The 21864-nt window shown below is 66.6% G+C and overlaps 1 protein-coding gene across 16 annotated transcripts; it reads left to right on the plus strand.

Moving 5' to 3' along the window:
* Nucleotides 1-1247: 1247 nt before the first annotated feature.
* Nucleotides 1248-21628, plus strand: ABCA2 (ATP binding cassette subfamily A member 2). Of its 16 annotated transcripts, none has more exons than XM_087418744.1 (48): nt 1248-1377; nt 5168-5261; nt 6266-6377; nt 6458-6621; nt 6916-7043; nt 7186-7287; nt 7606-7824; nt 8200-8567; nt 8872-9031; nt 9830-9958; nt 10040-10207; nt 10276-10372; nt 10766-10939; nt 11010-11112; nt 11184-11298; nt 11520-11710; nt 11811-11961; nt 12044-12248; nt 12378-12542; nt 12633-12813; nt 12934-13146; nt 13318-13514; nt 13600-13782; nt 14003-14187; nt 14348-14468; nt 14756-14992; nt 15075-15299; nt 15563-15665; nt 15772-16091; nt 16165-16378; nt 16470-16575; nt 16672-16783; nt 16862-16922; nt 17000-17174; nt 17462-17626; nt 17747-17848; nt 17936-18059; nt 18201-18333; nt 18473-18590; nt 18729-18907; nt 18976-19117; nt 19186-19320; nt 19585-19688; nt 19770-19862; nt 19965-20067; nt 20139-20276; nt 20350-20556; nt 20856-21628. In XM_087418744.1, the coding sequence occupies exons 1-48, from the start codon at nt 1312-1314 to the stop codon at nt 20889-20891; spliced, it is 7323 nt and encodes a 2440-aa protein (XP_087274870.1). In that variant the 5' UTR covers nt 1248-1311; the 3' UTR covers nt 20892-21628. The 16 variants fall into 16 exon arrangements, 13 of the variants coding, with proteins under 13 accessions (XP_087274870.1, XP_087274867.1, XP_087274871.1 ...); XM_087418745.1 differs by having other exon boundaries at nt 1249-1377; nt 15075-15281; nt 17511-17626; nt 17701-17848; XM_087418741.1 differs by having other exon boundaries at nt 6458-7043.
* Nucleotides 21629-21864: the final 236 nt, after the last annotated feature.

The raw sequence follows: 21864 nt of genomic DNA on the forward strand, positions 1-21864 counted from the left end.
CCCACCTCTCCCATTCACAAGTGGGGAAACTGAGGCTGGGGAGGAGCCATCGGAGCCACCCACTTGGCCTCCCCTCCCTGCAGGTGCCAGCTTGCCCTCCGCTGCCCTCTGCTGGCCACCCCAGGAATCTACCCTGCCACCTCCCCACCCGGCTCAGGCCGTGCCTGGGTCTGTCCAGCCGCAGCCTCGCTCCAGCAGGCACCAAACCACTTTGCGGAATTCACTCAAACCCAAACTCCCTGTGCAGAGGCCAGACGCGCCCTCTGATGTGGGGAGAAAAACGAGCCACTCACAGAGGGGGCAGCCTCAGTCTCCCCAAGCACCCGGCCTACCCTGTCTGCAGGGGCCAGTTCCCACACAGCGGGTTCCTTCCTCCTAATGCCCAGAGAGCTGCAGCCCCCGCAGAGCCCAGCCAGGCCCATCCCCCCACTTGGTCACCAAGTGGCTCATGGCTCATTCACAAGGGACACAGGAAACTCTCACAGGAGTGGGACAGCCCATCTGCAGCCCCTCTCACGAGCCCCCTGGTTAAGGGGAGTGGGTTAGGAAGCGCCGGGTTGGGAGGGAACGTTCACTCTGGAAGGCTTGAGGGCAGTGCCCGCCCTGCACAGGTTCGGGATCTCCAGCCAGGGGCTGAGCTCTTCCCTCCCCAAGTGTGGGCGGCTGCCCCCTCCAGCCCGGCAGTGCCCCTGGGGACTGGGACCTGGCTCTTACGCCCAGATGAAATTCCTGCCATCAGCACTTCCGTGAGGACGGTGGGTGGAGATGGTGACCTGGTGGGGGTCGAGCCTCTCCCAGCATTCCCCTCAGGGCACCGTCGGAGCCGGTGACCACCTTGGGGGCCTCTGCGGGAGGATACCAACGGGGAGGGGGAGTGCTGCGCACAGGCCTGGTGCCCCTGGGAAAGGAGGGCCCTGGAAGAGGGTGAGTCGGGGGTCTCGGTTTAGATGCGGGCTCTGGGCACGTCACTTCCACGCCTGGCGAGATGGGGGCGACAAGGAAGCCCCTGGTGGCGGGGTCGAGCTCCAGGAGCGGCCGGGGCGGATCCCGGGCGGGGGTCAGGGCGGCGGGCGCCCCCTGGCGGGCGCGGCGGGCACAGTGCGGCGCCTTTAAGCACGGGCGGTGCGCGCCGGGCGCGGGCGGGGCGCGGCGCGAGTGGCTGTCGCCGCGGCCGCCGGGGCGGAGCCGGTCCCGACGCCCGAGACCCCGCCCCCGCGCGAGCGCTGCCGAGCGGCGCGGCGAGCGGCGGGTCCGGCGGGGCGCGCAGAGGAGCGGGCCGCGGCGCGGAGGCGGCCGGAGCGCGGCCCCGCCATGGGCTTCCTGCACCAGCTGCAGCTGCTGCTCTGGAAGAACGTGACGCTGAAGCGCCGGAGCCCGGTGAGCGACCCCGCGCCGCGGGCCTGCCGGGAGCCGGAGGCCGCGCGCACCGGGGCCAGCGGCGCGCTCCCCGCGCGCACGTGCGGCCGGCCGGCCCGGGCGCGCGCAGACCCCGGACGGCGCGGGAGGCGGGCCGGCGCCCCCTCCCCGCCGGGACCCGCCCGCGCTCCCGCCTCCGGGGAGGGGGCTCGGCGGTTCCCAGCCCGCTTTCCGCGCCCGCTGACATTCGCGGTGCTCGGCTGAGTCACGGGACGGGCGCTCTCCGCAACGCGCTCTCCGCTTTCTGGGGCCAGCTGCGGGGGTGGGGGTGGGGGCGGCCCTGGGGACCCTGGGGTCGCGGGAGGCCCTGGTTCCCCGGACAGAGGGATGGCCTGGGGGACTCGATCCAGCTCAGAAGCTCTGTGGTCTCTGGGCCCAGCCCCCCTGGAGCCCCTGCAGGGACCCTGTACCTTCCCTCCCTGCACCACCCGTCTGCCCTTGGTCAGGCACTCCCCCATCGTCCTCCCCCCTTTCCCCTCCTCCTCCCCCTTCCCCTCCTCCCCCTCCTCCTCCTCCACACCCCACGGCAGGTCCACGAGCCCTCACTGGTGCTTTCTCACCATCAGGAATGTCCTTGCTGTGCCAACCCCCCGCCAGCCCAAGTCCCTGCACCCTTTTGTCCTTTGGTGCTGTCCTCCCTGAGGCTGATCTCCTGATTCCCCCCTCCAGGATCCTCTGGGGGCCGGGTCCTATTGCTTGGAGCTGTGACCACGAGGCTCCCCACCTCTGTGCCTGGGGCAGCCAGGGTCCTGAGGGCATGGGGCACAGCAGCTGTCAGGGACAGAAGCCCTGGTGAGGAGAGGGGCTGGGGCAGTAAGCATGTCGTCAATGCTGGCCCTCACCGACCCAGCCCTAGGAAGGACAGGGGCGTCTCCTGTTGACCTGCCCAGCCGGCAGCAGCGCACGCACCAGAAAGGCCTGGGCAGCTTTGGTTTCTGAACAGGCCCCGGGGGATTTTACAGGATGACGCCCAGAAGGGGCTGGGACCTGGAGTGGGGGCTTGAGAAGGAGGCATCCTCTTGCCCACTTGGGGCCTGGGAGGCTCCTGTCTCACCTGGCCCTGGGACCCCTTGGGCTGACCAGCTCCATTCTGGGTCCCCCCTTGAGAAGGGCTTCCAAGTGCACAGTGGGAACCCCAGGGCTGCGGACAGGGCAAGGTGGCCGTCATCACCATAGCCTGGCAGGATTCCCCTGGGCACCTGGCCCTGGCGGGGAGCCAGGGTTGGGTACACTCCCTGCCCAGGGCGCCTGGGGCTGGCTGGCACTGGGTCCCGTGGATCAGGCCTGCAGCCCCAGGTGGCCTCTGGTGCGGCTTCTTCTGCCTCAGGTTCTGGGTCCCTGGGGACAGCAGGGTGGGGGGAGGGGGGAGGGGGATTGGGATAGGGTGTACATTTGTATCAGCCCAGGGGTTCTTGGCAGGAAAGGTCCCCTGGGGCTGGGAGCAGAAGCTAGAATGATGACCTCTGCGTCCACTGGGGACCCCAAGGCTCAAGGCAGGGAGCAGTGGCTTGTGGGGCAGCTGTCAAGCAGGTAGGAGGTGCCCACTGTCCTGTATCTGGGAGTGGCCCCCACTTGCTAGGTTGGGCCTCCCCAGAATCTCCCTGTGCCCCTGCCCCATGGTGTTGCATGGGCTGGTTAGGCCACCTGGAGGTCCTTGGCCTGTGGCTGCACTGAACCAGAAATTCTTCCTCCAGGGTGGCTGAGGCCTTTCCGGGCTCTTGACATGGGGCTGGGGATGGCCAGATGCTGGGCACGCTCCTTCCAGACCCCTACTTTCCCGGGAGGGTGTTGGGCTTCAGAGGTGGTCTCCTGGGCTTGGCCAGCAGAGGTTTTGCCTGCATGCTTGGGTGGGGGAGGTGCACCTGGTCTGGAGGGGAGGGACCAAGGACCTCTGTGGCCCGCTTGCTCCCTCTTCCCAAGCTCTGTGCCTTGGTTTCTCCATCCGTGAGTGTGGCCTATCCCCTCCTAGTTAGCTGGGTATGGGTGTACCCTGGGGCCACAGGCTGCTCCTGGTGGAGGGACCAGATCGCTGTCTCCAAGTCGCTGGGGTGGGAGGCAAACTCCCTTCTCAGGTCTCACGTGCTCTTCCCTTGACACAGCAGGAGGCGGGCACAGGCCCGGCGTGGATGCCCAGGCCCCAGGGACAAGGTGGGGGCACTGGGCTGGTCCCAAGAGACAGGATGTGAGCATCTTGTAGGCCCCTGGGTGGGGCGCCCAGGTGGGGCTGAACTTGTGTTGCCTGTCTGTAACCAGATGCCCCTCTGGCCGCCTGCCTGCCGCCCAGCAGGCCTCTCCTCCCCCTCCCCGAGGCTGGTGCGTGGCTGTTGCTGTAGCAATGAGGAGGCAGCTGTGGCCTGTTGCTGCAGTTACACGGTGGAGGTGCCTGGTGGCAGGGCGGGTGTGGGTGGGGCTGGCACCATAGCCACGACCCCGGCTTCCCGCGTCGCCGCTCGCACGCAGTCACTGTTGCCCTGTGTGCATGGTGTGGCGTGCGCCTGTCCCCACCCCGGTGGGTGCCCATGGTGTCTCCTTGGCCAGCTCTGGGCTGGACCCTGGCTCGGGGAGGCGGTGGAGACTGGCACGGGCTGGGGCGGGCATGGGGTGTGGACACACAGCGGGGTGTTCCACACCACAGAGCACTATTGTCAAAGCACAGTAAACACTGCGGCGGCTGCCCCACCCCAGGGGACCGAGGGCCCAGGCCCTGGGCCAGACGGAGTGCCGCTGGGATGGGGGCTCTGAAGTCCGTACTGGGGAGGTTGAGAATGAAGAAAACTTGGTGTGTTTGAGAAGACTTGGTCGGGGTGGGGGTCGGGGCACACCCTCAGCTGTCCAGGGGGCTCCCCAAAGAGCAGCTGGCTTGAGGGCCTCCTCCCTCCACGCCTCCCTTGCCGAGCTGGGGGGCGGGGGCAAGAACAGTGAAGTTCTTCCCTTTTCCAGGTGAAACAGAGGGAAGCCTGGGCCCCCGGAGCCTCCGGCATCTCTGCCCCACTCAGAGCAGGTCCCACCAGGGCTCACCTTGGTGCCAGGTGGCAGGAGCCATCCTGGGAACACTGAGCAGAGGCCCAGGGCGGGCAGGGCTGCCACATCCACCTGAGCCATCTGGGGTGAGGGAGAGGGGCCAGGGCAGAAGGAGGTGCCTGTGCTAGGGACTGGGAGCTGTCAGACCCCTGACCAGGTCTTCCCGGAGGCTCAGGTGGGTTAGAGTCAGGCCTCCCCAGTACCAGGCCTCATCTCCCTAGGCCCTTGCATGGGGGCATAATGGCCCTGCAGGGGTGGGGAGGAGGGCTGACGCCAGGGGAGAGTGGGAGCTACAGGCAGGGCCAGAGACCGCCTCCAAGATCTGCCCAGGCGGCCCTGTGGCAGAGAAGGCGTTGAGCTAGGAAGATGCATGGATCAGAGTGGTCACAAGGTGGCTGATTTGTCCCTGCTGGCCCTCAGTGTGGCAAGCAGAACCTGGGCTGCGGGGCAGGAGACCCGATTCACTTGGGCCAGACAACACTCACCCTCTCGCCCTTCGAAAAAACCCTCAAAGGAAGGGGCTGCAACCTCCATTGGCCCTGGAGGGCCTGTGTTGACCTCTGGCCCCTGGGGGGCACGTGGGGTCCGGGTGGGGCTGGCCCTTCCGGGAGGGCGTCTGTCTGTCTGGCAGGGAGAGGAAGGCTCAGGTCTGTCCTGTCCAGCCCTGGGCAGCGGCATGGGAGGCCAGGCTGCCCCGCGCAGGTGGCCTCACTCAGCCCGCCCTCTCCAGTGGGTCTTGGCCTTCGAGATCTTCATCCCTCTGGTCCTCTTCTTCATCCTGCTGGGCCTTCGGCAGAAGAAACCAACCATCTCTGTGAAGGAAGGTGAGGGTCCTCAGGGGTGGGCCCAGGACACAGTGGGGTGGGCGAGGTGGGGCAGGCCGCCCTCGCGGCATCACACACGTCCTGTGTGCACGTGACCACACTGTGTCGCAGCTCCCAGGGCTCCCCGCCCACACTGGTGCAGGCCGTGTGCCTGTTCCTGGCCTGGTCCCTGGCCATGCCTCCTGGCTGGGTTGGAGGCCGTGGCCAGCCGTGGTGGCCATTCCTCACTGCTCTCCTCTGTTCTGTTTTGCCCCTCCCCCGCATGGTCTCTTGTCCTCCTCTGCGGGCCGCATGCAGTCTGTAAGTGAGCGGCCGCCTCCTTCTTGCTGGCCCAGGCGCCCGAGGGGCCTCTTGGTGCAGCTTGAGCACCCCCTCCCGCCCCCGCTTGCATTAACAGCCTTTCCCAGGCCAGCTGGGTCCTGCAGCGCCCCCTGCCCACTGTGAGGAACAGCTGGCTGTTGGTGGGGGGTGGGGGGTGATGCGTGGTGAAGGGCCCGCTCCTGGATTAGCCTCCCAGAGTGTTTCCCTCCCTCTGTGGGGTCGCCTGGCCCTGCCTGGCAGGGCTGGGGCTCCTGGGCTAGCCTGGGCTGGGTCGTCACCTAGCTGCTCTCCCCTCAGACCCTTGGGGGCTCCTGCATTCACTCCACTAACCAGCTGGCCAGAGAGGTCAGAGGTCGCTGCCCAGTGGGGGCCCCATATGCTCCCCTGGGTTCCGTGGGCAGTGCCACAACTGAATTCTTGGGGGAGGTGTCGGGGCATTTTGGCCTTGTTTGACTGAGGGAAGAGGGACTCTGGGAGTTATGGGAAAGGGATGGCAAGATGCCCTTCGACCTCTGACCTGCTGGGGTCACTTGCACCAGAACACTTGGCCTTGTCTGCTGTCTGCTGCCTAAAGCTGCTTTTTCTTCCTGACTTTCTCTAAATTTCTCGGCCTCTGTCTCCCTCCCCCTTCTTGATTCCTCCGTCTCTCCCGCCCTCCTGTCTCCCCTGCCCTGCCCCCACAGCCTTCTACACGGCCTCGCCCCTCACCTCCGCGGGCATCCTGCCCGTCATGCAGTCGCTATGCCCAGATGGCCAGCGGGACGAGTTCGGTTTCCTGCAGTACGCCAACTCCACGTGAGTGACCCCTCCCCTGGAGCCCCGCCCCCCCATCCTAGGGCCTGGTGGCCAGCGGGTGACGTCCGATGGTGATGCAGGGTCACTCAGCTGCTGGAGCGCCTCAACCGCGTGGTGGAGGAGGGCAACCTGTTTGACCCAGCGCGGCCCAGCCTGGGCTCGGAGCTCGAGGCCCTGCGCCAGCACTTGGAGGCCCTCAGCTCGGGCCCGGACACCTGGGAGAGCCACTTGGACAGACCTGCAGGTGCACCCTGGGTGGGCTGGGCAGTACTTGTGCTAGGGGCCGCGGCCCGAGCTCTGGTGTCCACTGGCTTTGAACCCAGCTTGGTCACTTCCTGTCCCCGGCCTGTGTCTGTGCCTCAGGCCCTCGGCCTAAACTGCTGCTTTGAGCTCCCAGGGCACACGAGCTTGGCGGGCCCGGCTGAGCTGCCCGCCACAGTGGCTGAGCTGTGGTGCCGGAAGCTCGGCTCTGAGCCTGTGCCGGGCACCTTGGCCCAGGGCAGAGCTGGTCTTCAGCCCTGTCCTTCTGCCTGTCCAGTGTCCTCCCTCTCTCTGGACTTGGTGGCCAGGGACCCGCGGGAGCTCTGGCGTTTCCTGACGCAGAACCTATCACTGCCTAACAGCACGGCCCATGCCCTCCTGGCTGCCCAGGTGGACCTGCCCGAGGTGAGGTGGGGCAGGCATCAGCAATGAGCGAGCGCGGGTCTGCTCTCCGGGGCAGCTCCCAGCGCTGGTCACTCAGCTCTGCCCTCCTCTGATGGGGGAGTGGGGGACCCCCCCACCTGAGACATGTCTCCCTTGCGCCCAGGTCTATCGCCTGATTTTTGGGCCTTCGCCTGCCCTGGATGCGGAGTCAGGGCTTCCTGGGGGTCAAGAGCCCTGGAGCAGCCTGGGTAGCTTCCGGATGGAGGTGAGGGGGACTGTTGGTGGGACGGGAGGCAGGCTGCCTGTCTCTGGGTGGGGGTTTCTATCCGGGTGGGTGAGGAAAGGGCCCTCTTGATAATTCCAAGCTCCCCCTGGGGGTGAGGGAGGGTCCCTGGGTGTTTGTGTCTGGCATGGTGGGGGGAGACAGGATGGTAATCTGTGTCCGTCCGTGCCCATCCCCCACTGCAGGACCTGGGTGGTCTCAGACCTGGCACGGGGTGGGGGGGGGCAGGGTGAGGTCAGGGCCTCGGTTTCCTCTTGGTTGGGGCTCCTTCCCAGGCATCCCCCTGTACCCTGTCCCCAGGAGCTGCTGTTGGCCCCTGCCCTCCTAGAGCAGCTCACATGCATGCCAGGCTCCGGGGAGCTGGGCCGGATCCTCACTGCGCCCCAGGGTCAGGAGGCAGTGCTGCGGGGCTACCGGGACACTGTCTGCCGTGGGCAGGCCGCAGCCCGTGCCCGGCGCTTTTCAGGGCTGGCCGCTGAGCTCCGGAACCAGCTGGACATGGCCAAGATTGCCCAGCAGGTGAGACCCTGCCTGCCAGCTGGCCTGCAGGTCTGCTGCCGGGCTGGAGGAGGTGCTGAGGCCCCATGGCCTCCTAGGGGACTCCTGGGCCCGAGGCTGTGCATGGGCTGTGCCTGTGGTGGGTGTCCTGCACCCCCAATGGTGTCATGCGTCCTGCCGCTGCCCCGCCACATGCCCTCACCCCAGTCTGTCTCCCAGCCCCTGGCTGGTGCTCCCCTTTCCCCCAGGCTACAGACTCTGCCTTGGCCCCCGCCTCCCATTCTGTGCTCCCGTGCTGGCGTTCTCCCTGTCCCACCCCTGGCCTGCAGATCGGGGCCCTAGTCCCTGCTCCCTCCCTTGGGCCCGCCTTGCCCCACCTGCCCCATTTCCCCTCAGCTGGGCCTGGAGGCCCCCAACGGATCGGCCCCCCAGCAGCAGCCACCGCCCCCACAGCGGCTGCAGGCGCTGCTAGAGGACCTGCTGGACGCCCAAAAAGTTCTGCAGGACGTGGACGTCCTCTCGGCCCTGGCCCTGCTGCTGCCCCAGGGTGCTTGCACCGACCGGGCTCCCGGGCCACCAGCCAGCAGCCCTGGTGGGGCAGCCAACGGCACTGGCGCCGGGGCGAGCGCGGGCTCCAACACCACGGCCGAGGAGGGTGCCCCATCCAGTGCGGCCCCAGCCTCCTCAGACGCGCCGCAGGGCCAGTGCTCGGCCTTCGTGCAGCTCTGGGCCGGCCTGCAGCCCATCCTGTGTGGCAACAACCGGTAGGTGCGCGGCAGGGGGTGGCCAGGGAAGACAGATGGGGCGGGGCCTGAACCTAAGGCCTGTCTCTGATCCCCCTCTCCCACACCGGTGCGCTTGCGTCTCACCCCTCACCATCCCCCTCGCCACCTGATGCACTGCCCCCACCCCGAGTCTCTCCCCCGTCTGGGGCGCCCCACTCTGAAGCCGTGCTCCCACCCTTGAGGCCCTGCCCCATCTCTCGCCCACCCCTGAAGCCTCGCCTCAGCGTCTGTGCTCTGCTGCATTCTGACTACCCCACCCCTAACGCCCCGCCCCCCACCGCAGCACCATCGAGCCTGAGGCGCTGCGGCGAGGTAACATGAGCTCCCTGGGCTTCACGAGCAAGGAGCAGCGGAACCTGGGCCTGCTCGTGCACCTCATGACAAGCAACCCCAAGATCCTGTACGCGCCGGCGGGCTCCGAGGCGGACCGCGTCATCCTCAAGGTACGCGAGTCTGGCGCGTTGGGACCTCAAGCTGGGCGGAGGATTCTGCAGGCCGGGGAACCCTGAGCAGAGGGGAGTCGGTAGAATTGGTGTGGGAAGGGTGCAGCCCTGGCCCTCCAGCTCCGACTTGGCTCTGCGGGTGGGGGATCCGTGGGCGGGTTCAAGGTGCAGGGCCACTTGATTCTCCGGGGATGATCTGGACAGGCTGGTGTAGTGCAGGGTCGGCCTGGCTGGCGGTGGCCAGGCCCAGGCAGCGCTAGTGAGGATGAAGGAGAGGCTGCATGCAGAAGCCTTCCAGAGCAGCGTCTAGTGGGCGAGATTTGCGCGGGGCAGCTGGGCAGTTTGGGGACTGGCGAGGGCAAGATGTCCGTGGCCATTCCAGGGGAGAGGTCCAGTGTGGAACAAAGAGAAATATGGCTGGCTCTGGTCCAGGGTAGGGGAGAGGCTGTGGAGGGGTTCCTAGGATGAGCGTGGCAGGGATGAGGGCCAAGTGTCAGGGCTGCTCAAGGGACACGTGGAGAAAGGTCACGAGGAGCTGGGAAGGAACAGCTGGTGAGGTAGGGGAGCCGGGAGGCCATGCTTTGCTTCGGACTGCAGTGAGTTTCAGAGAAGGGGGTAGGCGGGGAGGGGGAGGGCTTGGAGCTCCCTGATGGAAGCTTGGCCAGAGCAAGACTGGTTGTTGGTGGGGACAAGCCAGTGGCTTGTGCCCAGCCATTGGGGAGGCGAGGGGGTGGAGAGCCCCCTCGCTGGCTGGGGTCCCTCTGTGAGCCCCACGCCCCATGCGTTCACCCTCTGCAGGCCAACGAGACCTTTGCCTTTGTAGGCAACGTGACGCACCACGCCCGGGTCTGGCTCAACATCTCAGCCGAGATCCGCAGCTTCCTGGAGCACGGCAGGCTGCAGCAACACCTGCACTGGCTGCAGCAGGTGCTGGGGGGACCGGGCTGGGGGTGGGGGCACGGGGAGCCCACTGTGTCCTGGACCTCTGAGCCGGCCTTCCATCCCCAGTATGTGGCAGAGCTGCAGCTGCACCCCGAAGCGCTGAACCTGTCGCTGGAGGAGCTGCCGCCTGCCCTGCGCCAGGACAACTTCTCGCTGCCCAATGGCTCGGCCCTCCTGCAGCAGCTGGACACGATTGACAATGCAGCCTGCGGCTGGATTCAGTTCATGTCCAAGGTGGGGTGGGCGAGCGCCCCGGGCCCCGCAGGTGCCAGGGCCGGCTCCGACGATGCCCCTCCCCGCAGGTGAGCGTGGACATCTTCAAGGGTTTTCCTGATGAGGAGAGCATCGTCAACTACACCCTCAACCAGGCCTACCAGGACAACGTCACTGTGTTCGCCAGTGAGCCAGTCCCCTCTTCGGCCGGTCCCCAGCCCATGCTCCTCCGCCTCTCCCCTCCTCCAGCCCCACCTCTGCCAGCCCCACCCTGCTCCTCCCTCCTCCAGTCCCTCCCCATCACCGCTCCACCCCTTACCCTTGACCCCCCTGGCCCCGCCCCACGCTGCCCCTTCCTCCCCAGCTCCGCCCCTGGCCCCCTCCTGTGCATCTCCAGCTCCGCCCCCTTCCCCTGGGCCCGCCCCTCGCTCCCCATCGCCACTCCTGGTCCCGCCCCCTCCTGCTCCTCTCCAGCAGTCTGCACCCCACTCCGCTGCCCTCTCACACCCTGCGCCCCACACCCTGACCCCGCCCCGGCCGGCCTTCCACCCGCCCCTCATGCCCTTCCTCCCGTCCCAGGCGTGATCTTCCAGACCCGCAAGGACGGCTCCCTGCCACCCCACGTGCACTACAAGATCCGCCAGAACTCCAGCTTCACCGAGAAAACCAACGAGATCCGCCGGGCCTACTGGCGGCCGGGGCCCAACACAGGCGGCCGCTTCTACTTCCTGTACGGCTTCGTCTGGATCCAGGGTGAGGGCCGCCCCGGGGGGCGGTGGGGGACGGGTCCGGCTGCGTGCGCTGACGCGGACGCCGCCCGCAGACATGATGGAGCGCGCCATCATCAACACCTTCGTGGGGCACGACGTGGTGGAGCCGGGCAACTACGTGCAGATGTTCCCCTACCCCTGCTACACGCGGGACGAGTGAGTGCGGGGCGCAGGGCAGGGGGTGGGGTGCGGGCTGAGCACCCCCTCACGCTCCTGCCCCCCCCCAGCTTCCTGTTTGTCATTGAGCACATGATGCCGCTGTGCATGGTGATTTCCTGGGTCTACTCGGTGGCCATGACCATCCAGCACATTGTGGCCGAGAAGGAGCACCGGCTGAAGGAGGTGGGGGGCGGGGGGGGGGGGGGGGGGTGGAGGCCCCGGGGGCCTGGAAGGGGAAGGGTGGAGGTGGAGGGAGGCAGGGGGATAGAGAAAGTGGATGATGGTGGGAGAAGAGAGGAGGGGGGGCAGCCGCGGGCACCCCTCCATCCCCGGGCCTGGGCTGGCAGGGCAGGGGCAGGGCATTCCTTCCTGGTGCCCCTGCCCCAAGGCCCGCCCGCCCACAGGTGATGAAGACCATGGGCCTGAACAACGCCGTGCACTGGGTGGCCTGGTTCATCACAGGCTTCGTGCAGCTCTCCATCTCGGTGACCGCGCTCACCGCTATCCTCAAGTACGGCCAAGTCCTCATGCACAGCCACGTGCTCATCATCTGGCTCTTCTTGGCAGTCTATGCTGTGGCCACCATCATGTTCTGGTGAGCACTGTGTTGCTGGTGGTGGGCGGGGAGGGAGGGCTTCGGGTGTGGTGCTGAGGGTCTGGTGTGGCTCATGGCCCGTGGCCCCACCTGCCCCCAGCTTCCTGGTGTCCGTGCTGTACTCCAAGGCCAAGCTGGCCTCTGCCTGTGGTGGTATCATCTATTTTCTGAGCTACGTGCCCTACATGTATGTGGCAATTCGCGAGGAGGTGGCACACGATAAGATCACTGCTTTCGAGAAGTGCATCGCGGTGAGCGGCATGGGCAGGCGTCGGTGGGCCCTGCGTGGGGGGTATCTAGCCACCTCCCCCACTGACACTGCTGTCTCCTCAGTCCCTGATGTCCACAACAGCCTTTGGCTTGGGCTCCAAGTACTTCGCTCTGTACGAGGTAGCAGGTGTGGGCATCCAGTGGCACACATTCAGCCAGTCGCCTGTGGAAGGGGACGACTTCAACCTGCTCCTGGCTGTCACCATGCTGATGGTGGATGCGGCTGTCTATGGCGTGCTCACGTGGTACATCGAGGCAGTGCACCCAGGTACAGGCTGACCCTTTGGAGGGGGAGGGGAGGGAATGGGGGGACAGCTCCCTGGTGGGGGGCGCACGGCCTGGGGTGGACACTGACTCCAGCCCTGGGTCAGCCTCCCCTTCCCTCCCCAACCCCCAGGCATGTACGGGCTGCCCCGGCCCTGGTACTTCCCACTGCAGAAGTCCTACTGGCTGGGCAGCGGGCGGACGGAGGCGTGGGAGTGGAGCTGGCCGTGGGCTCGAGCCCCTCGGCTCAGTGTCATGGAGGAGGACCAGGCCTGTGCCATGGAGAGCCGGCGCTTGGGTGAGGCGGGCACCAGGGTGATGGCTGGGGCAGTTGCTGGGTTTTGGGGGCCTGGGGCAGCCTTAGCGCTGACCCGCAGCCCTGGTGCAGAGGAGATGCGGGGCATGGAGGAAGAGCCTACCCACCTGCCACTGGTGGTCTGCGTGGACAAGCTCACCAAGGTCTACAAGAATGACAAGAAGCTGGCCTTGAACAAGCTGAGCCTGAATCTCTATGAGAACCAGGTGGTGTCGTTCCTGGGCCACAATGGAGCCGGCAAGACCACTACCATGTGAGTGTCGGGCAGAGCCTGCTCGGTGGCCGGGGGATGGGCCCAGAGTCCCTGACCAAGCGGGCGGCAGGGCGGGCTCCCTGCAGGAGGTGGCGGCCATGACCCTGCCCACCCGCCCAGGTCTATCCTCACTGGCCTGTTCCCGCCCACGTCGGGTTCGGCCACCATCTACGGACGCGACATCCGCACGGAAATGGACGAGATCCGCAAGAACCTGGGCATGTGTCCACAGCACAACGTGCTCTTTGACCGGCTCACGGTGGAGGAGCACCTGTGGTTCTACTCGAGGCTCAAGAGCATGGCCCAGGAAGAGATCCGCAAGGAGATGGACAAGTGGGTGGGGTGGGGGCAGAGTGAGGTGGGGTGGGGCGTGGCCCAGGCAGGGCGGGGGCGGGGGGGGGGGTCGGAGCTGGAACAGAGGGGGAGGGGGCCGGGCAGGGGAGGAGGGCAGGGGGCGGGCCGGCTCCCAAAGTCCTGGTCCCATCCCTGCTGCCTCACCCTCAGGATGATCGAAGACCTGGAGCTCTCCAACAAGCGGCACTCGCTGGTTCAGACGCTGTCGGGTGGCATGAAACGCAAACTCTCCGTGGCCATCGCCTTCGTGGGTGGCTCCCGCGCCATCATCCTGGATGAGCCCACGGCGGGCGTGGACCCCTACGCGCGCCGGGCCATCTGGGACCTAATCCTGAAGTACAAACCCGGTGAGCAGGGCGCGGGACGGGTGTGGACGGCCCCCTTCCTGTCCCAGCCGGCCCAGCCGCCTGACCCTGCTCTGGTCTCCTCCAGGCCGCACCATCCTCCTGTCCACCCACCACATGGATGAGGCCGACCTGCTCGGGGATCGCATCGCCATCATCTCCCACGGGAAGCTGAAGTGCTGCGGTTCCCCGCTCTTCCTCAAGGGTGCCTACGGGGACGGCTACCGCCTCACGCTGGTCAAGCGGCCTGCCGAGCCAGGAGGCCCCCAAGGTCTGTGCCGACTTGGGGCATCGCTTCCCCAGGACCCCCTCCCCAAGACGGTTGAGGTTGAGGGGCTGGGCCCCCACCGTTGCTGCAGCGGGCCCAGGATGCTGGTCAGGCCTGCTTGCTCTCTCCCCAGGCCCCCATCTTGACCTCGCTGGGCTCCCGTAGAGGATCCCTTTCCCCCAGCCCCTGAGCGAAGCCCCTCCTTACTGTCTTATCCTCCTAGAGCCAGAGCTGACGGCTAGCCCCCCAGGTCGGGCCCAGCTGAGCAGCTGCTCGGAGCCCCAGGTTTCCCAGTTCATCCGAAAGCACGTGGCTTCCTGCCTGCTGGTCTCGGACACGAGCACCGAGCTCTCTTACATCCTGCCCAGCGAGGCCGCTAGGAAGGGGGCCTTCGAGCGCCTCTTCCAGGTGTGGGGGCGGGGCCTTACGAGGTGGAGGGGTGTGGTTCGGGGCAGGGCTGCAGAGGGGCAGGGGTCTGAGGAGGTGGGGGCGTGGCTTGGGGGCGAGGCCGAAGAGGGGGCTGGGTGGGTCGCACCTGCCCCGTTGGCCTCACCCAGCCTTTTCGCAGCACCTGGAGCACAGTCTGGACACGCTGCACCTGAGCAGCTTTGGGCTGATGGACACGACGCTGGAGGAGGTGTTTCTCAAGGTGTCCGAGGAGGACCAGTCTTTGGAGAACAGTGAAGCGGGTGAGAGGACCCAGAGCAGCTAATGAGTTTTGCCCCATCCTAGCTCACCCCACCTCACCCCACCCCACCTCACCAAGCCTGAACTTGGGTCTGGGGCTGCTCACTCTTCTGTCTCTGGGAACCAAGGATCCTGGGTGGGAACAATGGGCCAGAATTTCTCAGGGTCACTGTGGGGCGGGAGCTCCTGGGTGGGTGGGTGAGCATGGGGGCTAGGGTCCTGGGCAGGCTTGGAGGTGGCAGGTGGCCCTGAGCCCCCTCCCCACTTCCCTGGCTTGCTGCCACGGCAGATGTGAAGGAGTCTGGGAAAGACGTGCTGCCTGGGGCCGAGGGCCTAGCGTCAGGGGAGGCTCACCCTGGCAACCTGGCCTGGTGCGCGGAGCTGGCCCAGTCACAGGCGTCGCTGCAGTCCGCGTCCTCTGTGGGCTCTGCCCGTGGTGACGAGGGAGCCGGCTATGCTGACGTCTGCGGTGACTACCGTCCCCTCTTCAACAACCCGCAGGACCCTGACAATGTCAGCCTGCAAGGTGGGGGGCAGCGGCGTGGGGCCGGGGAGGGTCCCTGGAAGGTGGTGTGGGGCTGCCGCTCAGGCCCTGCCTCCGTGTGCAGAGGTGGAGGTGGAGGCTCTCGCGAGGGTCGGCCAAGGCAGCCGCAAGCTGGAGGGCTGGTGGCTGAAGGTGCGCCAGTTCCATGGGCTCCTGGTGAAGCGTTTCCACTGTGCCCGGCGCAACTCCAAGGCGCTGTCCTCCCAGATCCTGCTGCCTGCCTTCTTCGTCTGCGTGGCCATGACCGTGGCCCTCTCCGTTCCCGAGATCGGTACAGCTGCCTGGCCAGGCAGGAGGGAATTGGGAGCTGGCGTCCCACTCTAGGGGGACTGTGGCTCCACCCTGCCTCTGAGCCATTTGGGGACCCTCGTGCGCTCCGGGCCTGGGCACTGCTTCTGAGGCTGGCGGGCTCACTTAGGGGTCTGCGGGGGCTCATGCTTCCTGGAGGCCCCGAGGTTGGACCCCATGTGTATTGGGGAAGAGGGGACCCAGGCCTGGGGGCCACTGGCAGGTGGTCAGAACCTGCTCAGGCCTCCCCGTGTGTCCCACCAGGTGACCTGCCCCCGCTAGTCCTGTCACCCTCCCAGTACCACAACTACACGCAGCCCCGTGGCAATTTCATCCCCTATGCCAATGAGGAGCGCCAGGAGTACCGGTGAGGCAGCACACCTGCCAGGCAGCCGGGGCGGGCAGGGGTGGGTGCAGGGCTGAGCTGGGTGGGCGCCCAGCCCCCACCCGACACACCCCGTGGGTTCCCCTAGATTGCGGCTGTCTCCGGACGCTAGCCCCCAGCAACTTGTGAGCACGTTCCGGCTGCCCTCAGGCGTGGGCGCCACCTGTGTGCTGAAGTCTCCGGCAAACGGCTCACTGGGGCTCACGCTGAATCTGAGCAGTGGCGAGTCGCGCCTGCTGGCCGCGCGGTTCTTCGACAGCATGTGCCTGGAGTCCTTCACGCAGGGGCTACCGCTGTCCAACTTCGTGCCGCCCCCACCCTCGCCTGCCCCTTCCGACTCCCCTGTGTCCCAAGATGAGGACCCGCTGCAGGCCTGGAACGTCTCCCTGCTGCCCACCTCTGGGCCAGGTACTGGCTCGTGGGGCTGCCTGGGGGCGTGGGGCAGCGAGGGCGGGGCTGACTGTGCCCGCTGTGCCCACAGAGAACTGGACATCAGCACCCTCCCTGCCACACCTGGTGCGGGAGCCTGTCCGCTGCACCTGCTCTGCGCAGGGCACCGGCTTCTCCTGCCCGGGTGGCGTGGGCGGGCGCCCGCCCCAGATGCGGGTGGTCACGGGTGACATCCTCACCGACATCACCGGCCACAATGTGTCCGAGTACCTGCTCTTCACCTCCGACCGCTTCCGGCTGCACCGGTGAGCTGGGTGGGAGAGGCGCGTGCCGGCGGTGGGCCAGGGGCAGCCGCCCACTGCCCTGGCCTCACTGTCCTTCAACCTGCCTGCCCAGGTATGGGGCCCTCACCTTCGGCAACATCCAGAAATCCATCCCAGCCTCGTTTGGCGCCCGGGCCCCGGCTATGGTGCGGAAGATCGCAGTGCGCAGGGCAGCCCAGGTGAGCGCTGCCCGGCCCTGGGCCCTGTGGCGTCCGGCCCTCGCCTGAGCGCTGCAGGGACCTACAGGGTTCTCGGGGTCTTTCTGTGTCCCCCAGGTTTTCTACAACAACAAGGGTTACCACAGCATGCCCACCTACCTCAACACTCTCAACAATGCTATCCTACGCGCCAACCTGCCCAAGAGCAAGGGCAACCCTGCAGCTTACGGTGAGCGGAGTGGGGGTGGCTGGGCCAGGTGGGTGGGCACAGAGCAGGCCCCTGATGCTGCCCTTTTCTGTGTCTCAGGCATCACTGTCACCAACCACCCCATGAACAAGACGAGCGCCAGCCTCTCCCTGGATTACCTGTATGTGGGGGTGGGTGGGCAGGGGCGCTGTCGCGGGCCTGAGCGCCGGGCAGGGCTGAGGGCCGCCTCGCCCCCAGGCTGCAGGGCACAGACGTGGTCATCGCCATCTTCATCATCGTGGCCATGTCCTTCGTGCCGGCTAGCTTTGTGGTCTTCCTGGTGGCCGAGAAGTCCACCAAAGCCAAGCACCTGCAGTTCGTCAGTGGCTGCAACCCCATCATCTACTGGCTGGCCAACTACGTGTGGGACATGGTGTGCCCCTCCAGTCATCCCCAGACTCCTGGCCATCCCACCACCCTGTCCTTGCCAGGCCTGCCAGTTCTGTCCCAGAATCCCTCACTTCTGCCCCTGAGTCCCTCACCCCTGCCCCTCTGTCCCTCACCCCTGCCCCTGGGTCCCTCACCCCTGCCCCTCAGTCCCTCACCCCTGCCCCTGGGTCCCTCACCCTTGCTCCTGGGCCCTCACCTCTGCCCCCAGGCTTTCACCCCTGCTCCAGGGTCCCTCACCTCTGCCCCTGAATCCTTCACCCCTGCCTCCAGACTTTCACCCCTGCTCCTGGCCCCTCACCTGTCACCCCTGCTCTGGTAGCTCAACTATCTGGTCCCGGCCACTTGCTGCGTCATCATTCTGTTTGTATTCGACCTGCCAGCCTACACCTCACCCACCAACTTCCCGGCCGTGCTCTCCCTCTTCCTGCTCTACGGGTAAGGGGCAGCAGCAACGGGAGTGGGCACAGGGTGGGGTCAGGCCGCCCGGTGACTGCCCCCCCCACCCACAGGTGGTCTATCACCCCCATCATGTACCCGGCCTCCTTCTGGTTCGAGGTCCCTAGCTCAGCCTACGTGTTTCTCATCGTCATCAACCTCTTCATTGGCATCACAGCCACTGTGGCCACCTTCCTGCTGCAGCTCTTCGAGCACGACAAGGTGGGGCAGCAGGGCATGGTGGGGATTGGTGGGGCGTGGCAGGCAGCAGCGCTGAGGCTGTGCCTGTGACCCCTTGTGACGCTCCAGGATCTGAAGGTCGTCAACAGTTACCTGAAAAGCTGCTTTCTCATCTTCCCCAACTACAATCTGGGCCATGGGCTCATGGAGATGGCCTATAACGAGTACATCAACGAGTACTACGCCAAGATTGGTGAGGCGGGCGGAGGGCGGGGCCCTGGGTGGGGAGCCCAAGGGGGTCATGCTTGGCCCCAGAGACTGGGGAGTTCCAGGCTGGGGGGCAAATGGGGGCTCCCAAGATCCCGGCACAGGCCCTGAGCCGACTGCCCCACAGGCCAGTTTGACAAGATGAAGTCCCCGTTCGAGTGGGACATTGTCACCAGGGGGCTGGTGGCCATGACGGTGGAGGGCTTCGTGGGTTTCTTCCTCACCATCATGTGCCAGTACAACTTCCTGCGGCAGCCACAGTGAGTGGGCGAGCACTGGGTGATGTGGGGCGGCTGCCGGGTTGGGAATTGCCCACCTTCCTGGGTGGCCACAGCCAGTGGGGGAACACCAGGTGATGGTGGGTGGCCCAGCTGGACACTGCCCACCGGGTCCCCCCAGGCGCATGCCTGTGTCGACCAAGCCTGTGGAAGATGACGTGGACGTGGCCAGTGAGCGGCAGCGAGTGCTGCGGGGGGACGCTGACAATGACATGGTCAAGATCGAGAACCTGACCAAGGTGGGCCCTGGGCATGTGCAAGAGTGGCCAGGTGGAGGCAAGCCCCACTGGGCACATGGTCAGGGTTGGGGCGTGGCTTGGGGGCGGGGCCCGCCTGCCCTGTTGTCCCACTGAGGGGCGGCCCCTCACCTCTGCTAGGTGTACAAGTCTCGGAAGATCGGCCGCATCCTGGCTGTGGACCGCCTGTGCCTGGGTGTGCGCCCTGGCGAGTGCTTCGGCCTCCTGGGTGTCAACGGCGCCGGCAAGACCAGCACCTTCAAGATGCTGACGGGCGACGAGAGCACAACGGGGGGCGAGGCCTTCGTCAATGGGCACAGGTGCGGGTGTGGGTGCTGGGGGCAGGGTGTCGCGGCGCCCGCCGGTGCTGACGGCGCTCTGTCCCTAGTGTGCTCAAGGAGCTGCTCCAGGTGCAGCAGAGCCTGGGCTACTGCCCGCAGTTCGACGCCCTGTTCGATGAGCTCACAGCCCGGGAGCACCTGCAGCTGTACACGCGGCTCCGTGGCATCCCCTGGAAGGATGAGACCCGGGTGAGGGTCGCCCAGGCCAGGGAGGGGCCCGCAGAAAGGGCCAGCCCTGACAGCTACTTTCGCCTCAGGTGGTGAAGTGGGCTCTGGAGAAGCTGGAACTGACCAAATATGCCGACAAGCCAGCTGGCACATACAGCGGAGGTAACAAGCGGAAGCTGTCCACAGCCATTGCCCTCATCGGGTACCCCGCCTTCATCTTTCTGGTGAGCCTGGGAGGGATGGAGGGTTGGTCCCATCTTTCTCTTCCGGCTGGGCCTGGGAGGGATGGGGGGTCGGTCCCATCTTCCTCTTCCTGCTGGACCTGAGGGATGGGCGGTCAGGTCCAGCCTTCATCTTCCTGCTGGGTCTTGGAGGGATGGGGGGTTGGGTCCTGCCTTCGTCTTCCTGCTGGGCCTGGGCAGGAGGCGGCTGGTGGGGCCAGCTACGATGAGCAGGGATACAGTAGCTGAGCCTGGCACCACCTCCAGGACGAGCCCACAACAGGCATGGACCCCAAGGCCCGGCGCTTCCTGTGGAACCTCATTCTGGATCTTATCAAGACGGGGCGCTCAGTGGTGCTGACGTCGCACAGGTACAGCCCCCTCCCCCTCCCCCTGCACGATGTCCCCCCAGGCTCCCCCACCCATGCCAGCCTTTGCGTCTCTGCCTACAGCATGGAGGAGTGTGAGGCGCTGTGCACGCGGCTGGCCATCATGGTGAACGGGCGCCTGCGCTGTCTGGGCAGCATCCAGCACCTGAAGAACCGGTGAGCCGGGGGTGCTGGTGCGGGGGCCTCTGGGGGCTGTGGCAGGTGGGGGCTGGGCTCGCCTGGGCGGCCAGGGCTCCAGGCCATCGGCCTGTCCCGTAGGTTTGGAGATGGCTACATGATCACTGTGAGGACCAAGAGCAGCCAGAACGTGAAGGACGTGGTGCGGTTCTTCAACCGGAACTTCCCGGAGGCCATGCTCAAGGTGGGCAGAGCCCCCGGGTGGGAAGTCGGGGGCCCTGGCCGAGTGGCCTCTGACCTCCGTGCCCCCACCAGGAGCGGCACCACACGAAGGTGCAGTACCAGCTCAAGTCGGAGCACATCTCGCTGGCGCAGGTGTTCAGCAAGATGGAACAGGTAGTGGGCGTGCTGGGCATCGAGGACTACTCGGTCAGCCAGACCACCCTGGACAACGTGAGTGCCCTGGGCCAGGGGTGCTTGGCCGCCTGGGCCGGCCCCCGCCTACCCGCCTGCCCTTGGCCACCAGGTGTTCGTGAACTTCGCCAAGAAGCAGAGCGACAACCTGGAGCAGCAGGAGACAGAGCCGCCCTCGGCCCTGCAGTCCCCCCTGGGCCGCCTGCTCAGCCTGTTCCGGCCACGGCCCGCCCCCACCGAGCTGCGGGCACTTGTGGCTGACGAGCCCGAGGACCTGGACACAGAGGACGAGGGCCTCATCAGCTTCGAGGAGGAGCGGGTGAGCAAGGCCCACAGGGTCAGGGCAGCCGGGCTAGCCAGAGGGCTCAGGCTCTGGGTGGGGGGGAGTGGCCCCAGCGACTCTGCTGTCCCACTTCAAGGGAACAGAGAGGCCTACCTGATGCTCAGGACTAGAGTGGACAGGGGAGGCCTGGGCACAGGCAGAGGTGGGGAGAGCAGAGCGGCCACAGGAGGAGCTCCCTTGTGAGACAGAACTCAGTTGGGGGATGGAAATGAGTGTGGGGGCACGGTGGGTGCCAGATGAGGCCTCCCAAGCCCGGCTGACCCACTGTCTACCAGGCCCAGCTCTCCTTCAACACGGACACGCTCTGCTGACCACCAGGAGCTGGCTCAAGGACACGCTGTGGGGACAGAAGTTAGGCGGTGGCCAAGGCCCCACCCCGCAACCCCAGTGCCCACCCGCCAGGCCCTGGAGTGGGAGGTCCAGGACCAATGGCTTCATGCCCCTTCTGTCCCCCGCCTGTCCTCGGCCCTGCCCATGGCCCCACACTGCCTCCCCTGATTGTGCCAAAGGTTGGCCCGGCCCTGGGCTGCACACACCCTCACCCTGCTCTGCCTTAAAGCCTCGGGGTCTGGCCGGCCCTTTGCCTCTGCCCCTGCCCAGCTCTGCCCGCCACCCCCAGGGTCACGGGGGTGACATGGGCTGCCAGGAACCACCCGACCACCGGAACACACTTTTCTCTCACACCTGACCCAGATGGCAGCAGCCACAGGCCTGGGGCAGGGTGGGGGCCAGGTTAGGGCCCCCCTCAGGCACCTATTTATTTTGGTTTAGGAAGAGGCTCCCTCACCCAGCTTTCATGCAGGGGGGGTCACCACCGGAGGGAAGCCATTGGAATGGGCCAGGGAGGGGGCTGCCTTGGGGTGGTGGGCCGGGTAGCAGGCACAGAGAAGTGGCCCCACTGGCCAGGTGAGGGGCCAGACCCCCTCCCCACCCCCTCCGGCTGCCATTGCTCTCCCACCCAGCTTGGCCCCCTGCTCCCCACCTACCCGGGAGCCGGACTTGTACATAGCTCACAGATGTTTGTTTTAAATAAATAAACAGAAAAGCCCTCGTAAGCCTGTGTATGTGGGGTGGGGCGCGGGGGAAGATGGGCCCGCTGGACACCAAGGTTGTGGCCCCTGTCCCTGAGGCACATCTGCAGTGTCCGGGAGCATTGGGCCCGGTGGAGGGGGTGGCTGGGTCAGCCTGGAGGAGAGGTGGGGCTCCTCACCCCTGTGACGCCCTGGTGCTGTGGGGGGGAGGCTGAGGTAAGGGCTGCCCATCACTCCCCTCCCCCACCCACAC

Source organism: Ceratotherium simum, chromosome 29 (assembly GCF_057802395.1).
Source record: "Ceratotherium simum simum isolate JZ-2026a chromosome 29, ASM5780239v1, whole genome shotgun sequence".
Taxonomy (NCBI): domain Eukaryota; kingdom Metazoa; phylum Chordata; class Mammalia; order Perissodactyla; family Rhinocerotidae; genus Ceratotherium; species Ceratotherium simum.